General features: G+C 42.1%; 1 protein-coding gene across 1 annotated transcript in view; it reads right to left on the minus strand.

Moving 5' to 3' along the window:
* Positions 1-12700, minus strand: part of LOC134353114 (monocarboxylate transporter 8-like) — a 70117-nt gene that overhangs the window by 30357 nt on the left and 27060 nt on the right. The window contains exon 2 of the mRNA XM_063061038.1: positions 23-167. Coding sequence (XP_062917108.1) covers positions 23-167 — 145 coding nt within the window. The remainder of the gene's footprint in view (positions 1-22; positions 168-12700) is intronic.

Below are 12700 nucleotides of genomic sequence, written 5' to 3' on the forward strand. Positions count from 1 at the left end.
ATCATCTTAAATACCATCTTACTTTGTGAAGGAACTGGAAAGAAGTCCAATAAACGCCACTGCAGCTCCGCTCATCGCTGTCTTTCTGCAGCCAAGCCAGTCAGTAAAAATGCTGACTATTGGAGAACAGAAGAATATCATCCCCATCGCGAGGGCACCGATCCAAGCTGTGTAGAACATACAACAGGACAAGTAGATTTTATAGGGTTTAATCACTCGTTCCCACCATTTACCACATTAATGAAGACAACCATTATTTCCCTTCTTATACCAACTATTACTCACACCATTTGCAAGAGAGGTATGAAATATTTCCATCAAAGGCTAATTCACAAAAGGATGAACTCATCTGATTTCAAGTATAAAGCATAATAGCTGCTCGATCTGGAGATGGGGATGATTGTTATGAAGTAAGAACTGTTCAAGATGAAAGACTCCAATAATTCACTGGTTGATGATTTTAAAACGGATGAAAGTTATAAAATAATAGAAACAGGTGCCTTCAAGTTACTTTTGCTTTACTGATGGGATTACTAAATCTCAACAGCCAGATCACAGATACTCAGGACACCAGAAAAAAAAACTTGCTGATTGTGGCTATAGCATTTAAAATAAACCATCTTCAGAATATCCCTTCGGACTAGGAATGGACAGCTCCGGACTGATATGGGAATGCAAGATGTTCCAGTCAATTTAAATTGTTACAAAGTCCAGTTTGTTTTTATAGTTGTTTTTAGTCAGTGTAGGGGAATTTAGTCCTGCGTCCTTATGAATGGTTTTGACAATCAGCTGGGAGGACAGATGCACTAACACCAGTGGACCGGAAGAAGGCCAACATGAACAGCACCTCCACTACGATAAAGAAATAACCAACTCCAATGGATAGGTCATGTCATCTAGATATCTAACTCAAGTTCTCCCCAAACAGATCCTTGACTCCCAGTTTAAGAAAGATCAGCAAGCCCCTGGAGGGCTTCAAAGGTAGCATCAAAATCAGCCGGAAGAAATTCAACATTACATCTAAAAACTGGGAAGACATTGCACTCAACAGATAAACCAGGAGGAAATCTGTTCGAGAGGGAGCTGTGCCTCAGAGAACAAGTGGCAACTGTGGAAAGAGAGACTGAACAATCAAAAGATCCAACCACTAACCACAGCCACCTCTTAGTCTTGTCCACACTGCACCAGAGTATGTTGTCCCGGATCAGCTATACAGCCACCTGAGGACCCACCAATAGACAACCCCTTAGGAGAAGATCATACTCGACTGAGTGATCACTCTACCACTCCTACTGTGTTACTTATTCATGTCATCAATAGAACCATAGAACATTACTGCACAGAAACAGGCCTTTTGGCCCTTCTTAGCTGCGCCGAACCATATCCCTCTATACACCTCTCGTCCATGTACCTGTTCAAGTTTTTCTTAAATGTTAAAAGTGAGCCCACATTTACCACTTCATCTGGCAGCTCATTCCACACTCCCACCACTCTCTGTGTGAAGAAGCTCCCCGCCCCCATGTTCCCTTCAAACTTTTCTCCCCTTCACCCTTAACCCATGTCCTCTGTTTTTTTTCCTCCCCTAGCCTCAGCGGAAAAAGCCTGCTTGCATTCACTCTATCTATACCCATCATAATTTTATATAACTCTATCAAATCTCCCCTCATTCTTCTACGCTCCAGGGAATAAAGTCTAAACCTATTCAACCTTTCTCTGTAACTCAGTTTCTCAAGTCCCGGCAACATCCTTGTAAACCTTCTCTGCACTCTTTCAACCTTATTAATATCCTTCCTGTAACTTGGTGACCAAAACTGCACACAATACTCCAAATTCGGCCTCACCAATGCCTTATACAACCTCACCATAACATTCCAACCCTTTTCCTCAATACTTTGATTTACAAACCCCATTTCTAGAAAAGTTGGGATATTTTCCAAAATGCAATAAAAACAAAAATCTGTGATTTGTTAATTCACGTGAACCTTTACTTAACTGACAAAAGTACAAAGAAAAGATTTTCAATAGTTTTACTGACCAACTTAATTGTATTTTGTAAATATACACAAATTTAGAATTTGATGGCTGCAAAAGTTGGGACAGAGTTAAAATAAGATTGAAAAGTGCACAGAATATTCAAGTAACACCAGTTTGGAAAACTCCACATTAAGTAGGCTAATTGGTAGCAGGTGAGGTATCATGACTGGGTATAAAAGTAGCATCCATCAAAGGCTCAGTCTTTGCAAGCAAGGATGGGTGTGGCTCACCCCTTTGTGCCAAAATTCGTGACAGAATTGTTAGTCAGTTCAAAAGGAACATTTCTCAACGCAAGATTGCAGAGAATTTAGGTCTTTCAACATCTACAGTACATAATATTGTGAAAAGATTCAGAGAATTCAGAGACATCTCAGTGCATAAAGGGCAAGGTCGGAAACCACTGTTGAATGTGCGTGATCTTCAAGCCCTCAGGTGGCACTGCCTAAGAAATCGTCATGCTACTGTGACAATTATAGCCACCTGGACTCGGGAGTACTTTGGAAAACCATTGTCACTCAACACAGTCCGTCGCTGCATCCAGAAATGCAACTTGAAACTGTATTATACAAGGAGGAAGCCATACATCAAATCTATGCAGAAACGCCGGCAAGTTCTCTGGGCCCGAGTTCATCTCAGATGGAACGAAAGACTGTGGAAACATGTGCTGTGGTCAGATGAGTCCACATTTCAGCTAGTTTTTGGACAAAACGGGCATCGAGTTCTCCGTGCCAAAGATGTAAATGACCATCCAGATTGTTATCAGCGAAAGGTGCAAAAGCCAGCATCTGTGATGGTATGGGGGTGCATCAGTGCCCACAGCATAGGTGAGTTGCATGTTTGTGAAGGAACCATTAACTCTGAGGCGTATATTAGGATTTTAGAGAGACATACGTTGCCATCAAGGTGACGTCTCTTCCCGGGACGTCCATGGTTATTTCAGCAGGACAATGCCAGACCACATTCTGCACAGGCTACAACAGCGTGGCTTTGTAGACACAGAGTGCGTGTGCTTGACTGGCCTGCTGCCAGTTCCGATCTATCTATTGAAAATGTATGGTGCATCATGAAAAGGAGAATCAGACAATGGAAACAACGGACTGTTGAGCAGCTGAAGTCTTATATCAAGCAAGAATGGACAAAGTTTCCAATTCCAAATCTACTACAATTAGTATTCTCAGTTCCAAAACGATTAAAAAGTGTTATTAAAAGGAAAGGTGATGTAACACAATGGTAAACATGCCTCTGTCCCAACTTTTGTTGAGTGTGTTGTAGCCATCAAATTCTAAATTTGTGTATGTTTACAAAATACAATTAAGTTGGCCAGTAAATCTACTGAAAATCTTTTCTTTGTACTTTTGTCAGTTAAATAAAGGTTCACGTGAATTAACATATCACAGATTTTTGTTTTTATTGCATTTTGGAAAATATCCCAACTTTTCTGGAAATGGGGTTTGTATAAAGGCCAATGTACTAAAAGCTCTCTTTACAACCCTATCTACCTGTGATGCCACTTTTAGGGAATTTTGTATCTGTATTCCCAGATCCCTCCGTTCTATTGCACTCCTCAGTGCCCTACCATTTACCTTGTATGTTCTACCTTGGTTTGTACTTCCAAAGTGCAATACCTCACACTTGTCTGTATTAAACTCCAACTGCCATTTATCAGCCCATTTTTCCAGCTGGTCCAAATCCCTCTGCAAGCTTTGAAAACCTTCCTCACTGTCCACTACACCTCCAATCTTTGTATCATCAGCAAATTTGCTGATCTAATTTACCACATTATCCAGATCATTGATATAGATGACAAATAACAATGGACCCAGCACTGATCCCTGTGGTACACCACTAGTTACAGGCCTCCACTCAGAGAAGCAATCCTCCACTACCACTCTCTGGCTTCTGCCATTGAGCCAATGCCCAATCCAATTTACTACCTCTCCATATATACCTAGTGACTGAATCTTCCCAACTAACCGCCCATGCGGGACCTTGTCAAAGGCCTTACTGAAGTCCATGTAGACAACATCCACTGCCTTCCCTTCATCCACTTTCCTTGTAACCTCCTCGAAAAACTCTATTAGATTGGTTAAACATAACCTCCCACGCACAAAGCCATTTTGACTCTCCCTAATAAGTCCCTGTCTATCCAAATACTTGTAGATCCTATCTCTTAGTACTCCTTCCAATAATTTACCTACTATCAACGTCAAACTTACCGGCCTATAATTTCCCGGATTACTTTTAGAGCCTTTTTTAAATAACGGAACAACATGAGCTATCCTCCAATCCTCCGGCACCTCACCTGTAGGCAGTGACATTTTAAATATATCTGCCAGGGACCCTGCAATTTCAACACTAGTCTCCTTCAAGGTCCGATGGAATACCCTGTCAGGTCCTGGGGATTTATCTACTCAGATTTGCCTCAAGATAGCAAGCACCTCCTCCTCCTCAATTTGTATAGGTTCCATGACCTCACTACCTGTTCGCCTTATTTCCATTGATTCCAAACCAGTTTCCTTAGTAAATACAGACGTAAAAAACTTATTTAAGATCTCCCCCATTTCTTTTGGTTCCATACATAGCCGACCACTCTGATCTTCAAGAGGACCAATTTTATCCCTTGCTATCCTTTTGCTCTTAATATACCTGTAGAAGCTTTTTGGATGATCCTTCACCTTGACTGCCAAAGCAACCTCATGACTTCTTTTAGCCCTCCTGATTTCTTTCTTAAGGATTTTTTTGCACTTTTTATACTCCTCAAGCACCTTATTTGCTCCCTGTTTCCTATACATGTCATACATGTCTCTCTTTTCTTCTTTTATCAGAGTTGCAATATACCTTGAGAACCAAGGCTCCTTATTCTTATTCACTTTGCCTTTAATCCTGACAGGAACATACAGACTCTGCACTCTCAAAATTTCTCCTTTGAAGGCCTCCCACTTGCACTTCACATCCTTGCCAGAGAACAACCTGTCCCAATCCACGCTCTTTAGATCCTTTCTCATTTCTTCAAATTTATATTTAGAATTTTATATTATATATTTATATTTTATATTTAAAAAGTGAGATTAAATTGTTTCATTGAAGCAGACTTCTTGCTAATGTGCTTTGTTGCATTAAGATTAGTGGTATTCCAACTGTTCCAACTTTCGACATTAGATTCCGTACCTGGGCTGCTAAGAAAAGATTGTTAGTAATAGGCATTAGGGAACAGAGATCATGGAGAAACCAGCTACGTTTCTCTTTAATTACCTTGGTTGCTTCTCCTATCTTTGTGAAACAAGCTTAGAATTTGGCACTTGTGCAATATTGTTCTGTGGGATACAAACAAAACACTCACATCCACCCCACAAAGGAATTCAAATCCTGCAACTTGAATGGGAATTGCACGTTTTCCAAATAGTCGCAATCAACCTAGGCTCTCGCATAAATTGTTCAGTTCAATAGGCCAGTAGGAGGGCTCGATTTGCTTTTATCAACTAATTGCACAAAGTGCTTTCAACTTTTGGAAAGCTGTCTCAACAGGAATTTGATTATGTGCTTCTGAAGACATTGTCAAGGGCCAAGTTATAATGAGTTCTGGCAGCTTTTATTCTCCCAACACAGCGGTTTTTCTCTTTTGAGTGGGGAACAGGTCCACTGTTGAGCAAAATTTTTTCTAACAATGTTGCATCTGTTTTCATTTTCAATTCAGGCTCTGCAGACCCAAAAATCTTTTGGCCAAGATTCCAGTATGAATTCGGCCCACCTGCCCCATCCAAGTCCAACCTTGGCGTAAAAAGAAGAGATTCTGAAGATGCTACAAATCTAGAGCAATATACACTAAATGCTGAAGGAACTCAACGCCAGTCAGCCTCTATGGAGGGGAATAAGCAGTTGACTTTTGGGGTTGAGACCCTTCATCAGACCTGATTAAGAAGAGACAATATGCAACGGCAATATCAGAAAGGTTCATCACTGGAGATGGGGGGTGGGGTTGGGGGGAAAGCAAAGATGACTGGCCATGATCCCAATGTCTTTGTGTAGACATCAAATAGTTGAAGGTTAGGTTATCATATGTTGACCCAAATTAAGCAATATCAGATAGTACAAGGTCCAAAGGAGAGTTAAACTTTTACATAGAATTTAGTGGCTGGTTATACTTAACTTACCTCTACCTATTACTATTACTTTGCTCCATACATCCCTCAGAACAAACTGTGAAAACAGAATGTACCTGTGTGCTGACTTTTCTGAGCTTTTGATTCAATTAAGCGAAAAATTAAACGTTAATGCAAAGGTAAACTGATTCAGTCTTTTTTTTTTCCAAAGTCCAGATATGCTTTCCCTTAAACTATCAAAACAATATTGCTGGAATCAAAATGGTTGACTTTGCAAAGTTTAGGATCAGAGTTCAGGGTTGGTTTAAAATAATAGCACCATATTCAGGGGCCAAGAAATGTCAACGTGTATTGCTAAAGGGTTTAGCAGCAGATCCAGAGGTTGGGAAAAGTTCAAAGAGTTCTACATAACATTTAGACCATCTCCATTCAAACTGAATGAGAGCATCACAAGAAGGCAAGAACATAGCAGAAGGAATAAGACACTTGGCCGCTCATTCAATATGATTGTGACTGGTCTCCCCTGGACTTCATGTCCCCTTTTGTACTAATTTCCCATTGCCCTCAATTCCATAATATTTCAAAATTTTCTCTACCTCCTCTCAAAACCTTTGCAACCTTCTGGGGTAGAGAATTCCAAAGATTCACCAGCCTCTGAAAAGAAATTTCTTCACTTCTTGGTTTTAAATGATCACTTCCTTATCTGTATCCATGTCCCTTCATTCAAGCCTCTTCCACTAGTGGAAACATATCAACAATTACCCTGTCATGCCTACTTAGGACCTTGCAATAAGACGACCCTTCATTTCCTATTACTTTAGTGACAAGATAACCTTCCCATTCCAGGAATTTTCCTGAGAAATATATTTTGCGCTGTCTTTCTTATCCAAAGGAACTAAGACTGTGCACAGTACTTCAGATTTAGTCTTCAGTAGCACCTTATATAATTTTAACAAAATGTCTCATCTTCTAAACCCCAACTCCTTTGTAATAAACACTAATATGCCTTTGCCTTCTTAATGATCTAATAAACTGACCTGCTAATTTTTTTCTGATTTTCACACGAGAACATCTGGATCCCTTTGTACTTCACTCATTTGTGATTAGCTGCAGGACATTCTCGAGACCATTCTGAATATATAGTTATGCCAGCTCCACATTTCACTTAAGCAAGGAGATTTTATAAGGATCAATGTGCCAGCCAATCTCAAAATAGAAAGGAATAATTACGAGTTGGGGGACTTGTTGGCATCAAAAGGTGGTGTGGTATGGCGTGGCGTGGCGTAAAGCCAAGAATGGGTCTGCGGCATGCAAATAACATAGATTAGTGTGTCGGACTTGCTGGCTGAAGAATATTGGAATAGATGCTTGAGAGATTGTGATCTTGCTTTATAGAACAGCACAGGAACTAGTCCTTTAGCTGACAATGTTAAGTGGAACTAAATCAAATCAAAAAAACTTCATTGTCATTCTAACCGTACATCAGCTCTGCAGGGCAGAATGAGACAGCGTTTCTCAGGAGCAGTGCAATCATAACATAACAAACGCAACACTAAATAATAAACATAACAATAAATAGTAAAACACAACAGCCACATGTCAGATAAAATCAGTTATAAGTGTCCAGTGCAAGTTAAAAGTGTCCAAAGCAGAGTCAGGTAGAGCAGCCATTTAGCAGTCTGACTGCCTGTGGGAGGAAGCTGTTTAGTAGCCTTGTGGTTTTAGTTTTGATGCTCCTGTAACGTTTGCCTGATGGCAGAAGAACAAACAGTTCATGGAGAGGGTGTGAGGGGTCTTTAATGATGTACCGTGTCTTCTGAGGGCATGGACTCTGAAAGAGGTCTTGGACAAAAGGTACGGAGACCCCAATAACCTTCTCTGCTCCCCTAACCACCCTCTGCAAGGCTTTTTTGTCAACAGCACTGCAGCTGGAGTACCAGGTTGTGATGCAAAAGGTCAGCACACTCTCAACCACGCCTCTGTAGAATGTAGTTAAGATGTTAGTGGGGAGTGATGCTTGTTTAAGCTTCCTCAGAAAGTGTAATCTCTGCTGGGCCCATTTCACAATCCCAGTGGTGTTCCTGGACCAGGTGAGATTGTCCGAGATCTGCACCCCAAGGAACTTGATGTTTTCCACTCTCTCCACTGTGGAGCCGCTGATGCTGAGGGGTGTGTGCTCAGGCTGAGACACTTAATTAAACCACCACTACTTTATCATTTCTTGTCAGGATCATCTTATGTACTGATACTCCTGGACCTAGCATCACTTTATGTACATACAATCAGTTTCTGTATATTACTTTACTCTATTGTCGCCAAATAACTGATACTCGAGCATACAATCATCACAGCGATATTTGATTCTGCGCTTCGTGCTCCCTGGAGTACAAATCGATAGTAAATAGTAAAAATTTAAATTATAAATCATAAATAGAAAATAGAAAATGGAAAGTAAGGTAGTGCAAAAAAAAACTGAGAGGCAGGTCTGGATATTTGGAGGGTACGGCCCAGATCCGGGTCAGGATCCGTTCAGCAGTCTTATCACAGTTGGAAAGAAGCTGTTCCCAAATCTGGCCTTACGAGTCTTCAAGCTCCTGAGCCTAAAATTAACTAATTTTATGTATTTATTGTTATTTTATTGTGTTCTTTGTGCTTATTGGGATTTCTAAATGCTGTATCAGATCCAGGGTAACAATCATTTCATTCTCCTTTACACTAGTGCAGTGAAGAATGACATTAAACAATCTTGAATATTTGCTGACCTGATGCTATTCTGACAGCATCAACAACCATGGGTTAGATTAGCTAGAGGTATATTCTTGGTATTGTCATAAATGGTGTGAGCGGTGCAACAGTGCAGTAATTAGCGTAATGCTTTACAGATCGGGGTTCAATTCCCACTGCTGTCTGTAAGGAATGTGGACGTTCTCCCCATGGCTTTCCCCACAGATGCTCCAGTTTCCTACCACATTGCAAAAACATACAGCTTAGTTTAGGGCATGGTACGTTGGTGCAAGAAGCATGGCGATACTTGTGGGCTGCCCCTGCACATCCTCGGACTGCGCTGGTCGTTGATGCAAACGGCGCATTTCACTATGTTTCAAAGTACAGGTGACAAATATTGCTAAGCTTTATCTTTAAATGGTGATTAATTACCACAAAATACTTTTCAAAACCTGCAGATGCTGGAAATCTGAAACAAAAACGGAGAGTGCCAGAAACACCCAGCAAGTCAAGTGGCATTTTTGAAAAGGGAAAAGCAATCAGCATCTGAATTTGAAGCAACCTTTGTGGGAATTGGCATTAATGATGTTTCTCTTTCCATGAATGCTGTCTTATCTGCTGAATGTTCCCAGCAATTTTTGTTTTATTTGGTAATTTCCACTGTGATCTCAAGTCGTGCAGTCTACAAGAAGGGGTATGGCACATGTGGAAAGATCGACCTGGATTTTGTACAAACTATTTGATCCCAGTTAAGGGCATCAGTACACGAGGCTGCTCTCCTTGACTGGAATCATAAGCTAGCATGGATGGGGGAGGAAAAGCTGGCGAGTTCCCAGCAGGGAGACACACCTGCCCAAGAGCTCAGCGATCAATGATCCGTAAGGAGTTCACGCTTCAACAGGAAAGCCCTTCCTTACTAATCGCTGCAACTGCAACCACGAGGCAATGACAAGATCTCACCACCTGTGGCTGGCAATGTGGTCTCTGCTTGAGTCCCTTCCTGACCAGACCTAGGGGATAGTTTGAACCCCTGTTTCAGATAGGAAAACAGTCATAGTTTTGAACCTCCACTTCGGCCCAGAATGATGCCCGGCTTGAGAATACCAAAACAGGCCAAGACACTTCATAGAACAAAGAACAGAACAGCAGAGGAACAAGCCCTTTGGTTCACAATTAGCTGAACTAATCAGACCATAAGTCCCTAAGTCACTGGAGCAGAATTAGCCCATTTTGCCCTTGGCATCTGTTCTACCATTCCATCATGGCTGATTCATTATCCATCTCAGCCCTGTCCTGCTGCCTTCTCTCCCTGGCCTTTGATGCCCTGTCTAATCAAGAACCTATCAACCTCTACTTTAAGTCAACTCAGTCACAGCTCCACAGCTGTCCAGGGCAAAGAATTCTACAGATTCTCCACCATCTGGCTAAAGAAATTCCTCCTCATCTCCATTCTAAATGGACATTCCTCTATTTTGAGGCTGTGTCCTCTGGGCATAGACTCCCCCACTATAGGAAACCTCCACTCTCTGTAAGTCTTTCAATAGGTTTCGATGAGATCGCCCCTCATTCTTCTAAACTCTAGCAAGTACAGGCCAAGGGCCATCAAACGCTCCTCATTCATTACTTTTTCATTCATGGAGTCATTCTCGTGAGTCTCCTCTGGACCCGCTCTAACGCCTGCACATCTTTTTGTAGATACTGTAAAGGGTCCAAGACTGCTCACAGAACTCCAAGTGCGGTCTGTCCAATGCCTTATAAAGCCTCACCATTACATCCTTGCTCTCTCAAAATGATCCTACCATTGTATTTACCTTCCTTACTACCAACTCAACCTGCAAGCTAACCTTTAGTGAATCGTGTAGGAGGACTCTCAAGTCCCTTTGCATCTCTGATTTTTGAACTTTTTCCCTCATTTAGACAATACTTTGCGCCTCTATTCCTTCTACCAAAGTGCATGACCATATATTCCCTACATTGTATTCCATCTGCCACTTCTTCATCCATTCTCCCAATCTGTCTAAGTCATCTTGTAGACTCCCTGCTTCCTCAACACTACCTCCACCTCCACCCATCTTAGTATCATCCACAAACTTGGCCTCGAAGAGTCAGAATCAGAATTATTATCTGTCGTGAAATTTGTTAACTTTACGGCAGGACAATGAAATACATGATAAATATAGAGAAAAAAACTGATATATATATATATACACACACACATACCTATTAAATAGTTGTTAAAATAAGTAATGCTAAAAAACAGAAATAAAAAAGTGAGATAGTGTTCAAAGGCATACTAATTAAGATACAGAATTAAATTAATTCCTTCTATCTGGATATAGACTATATCTATCCATTCCCTGCATATTCTTAAATGCCTCTATCGTATCTGCCTCCACTATCACCCCTGGAAGTGTATTCCAGGCACCCACTGCTCTGTCAAAACCTGCTCTTGCACATCCCCTTTGACCTTTCCCCCTTTCTCCTTACATTTATGCCCTCTAGTATCAGCCATTTTGACTCTGAAGGAAAAATCTACGCCTCTCGTAACCTTCTGTCTGGTCTCCCCTCAGCCTCTTCCACTCCAGAGTAAACAATCCAAGGCTCTGGGGGCATGCACCTTAATGTTCTTTGGAGAAACCAATACTACCCCTTTCTTCATCTCAGAATGCCCTCGCATTTTACCACACTTCACACACCATGACAAAGAATGCTCACCAGCACCTCTACTTCTTCAGGAGGTTAAAGAAATTTGGCACATCCCCTTTACCCTTCACTGATCTTTATTGACACAACTGCTTGGACCAGGTGAAAGCCTTCGACAGGATATCACACACATACATGATGGACATACTCACCAAAGTAGGATTTGGGGAGGCAATCAGGAATCAGATCCAACTGCTCTACACAGACATCTGTAGTGCAAAGATCCTCACCACCCAGGCCTTGCTCTTTTCTGCCATCAGGCAGAAGGTACAAATGCCTCAGGACTCGCACCAATAGGTTCAGGAACAATTACTACCCCTCAACCATCAGGCTCTTGAACAAAAGAGGATAATTACACTTGGTGGTGTGTGCTTAGCCCACTGCTCTACTCCCTCTAAACCCATGACCGTGTGGCTAAGCATTGCTCAAATACCACCTATAAATTTGCTGATGATACAACCATTGTTGGCAGAATCTTAAATGGAGATGAGAAGGGTGTACAGGAGTGAGATATGCCAAGTTATGGAGTGGTGTCGCAGCAACAACCTGGCACTCAACGTCAGTAAAATGAAAGAGCTGACTGTGGACTTCAGGAACACATACCAATCCTCAGAGAAAGATCAGAAGTGGAGAGAGTGAGCAGTTTCAAGTTCCTGGGTGTCAAGATCTCTGATGGTTCCCTGAGCAGACTGTCCATCTGGTAGAACGCCTCATCGCCAGACCTCACCAACAGGCACCAAGACCTTGCCTGGCTGGCGGTGAGAGGGGTCCTCCCAGTCAGATCCCTCCTGTACGCCCGGAACATTGTCTCCACATTCCACTGCCCACGGGAGGACTGCAGTGGGGCAGGATCAGTAACCCACCTCTTTGCACACTGTGGGTTTGTGGAGAGGGTGTGGAGGAGGATGGAAGGGCTGATGTCACGCTTCATCCCCAGCAGGTGCGTAACAGAGGACTCTCTGATCTATGGGCTGTTCCCGGGGACGCACACGGAGACAAACATCCGGTGCTGCTGGAAGATCATCAACCTGGTGAAAGACGTTCTTTGGTCGGCCCGAAACTTGTTGGTCTTCCAGCACATAAAGATGTCTGTGGAAGAATGCTGCCAGCCGACACATTCCAGGCTGCAGGACCAGCTG

The sequence above is a fragment of the Mobula hypostoma genome, chromosome 10 (genome assembly GCF_963921235.1).
Source record: "Mobula hypostoma chromosome 10, sMobHyp1.1, whole genome shotgun sequence".
NCBI lineage: Eukaryota > Metazoa > Chordata > Chondrichthyes > Myliobatiformes > Myliobatidae > Mobula > Mobula hypostoma.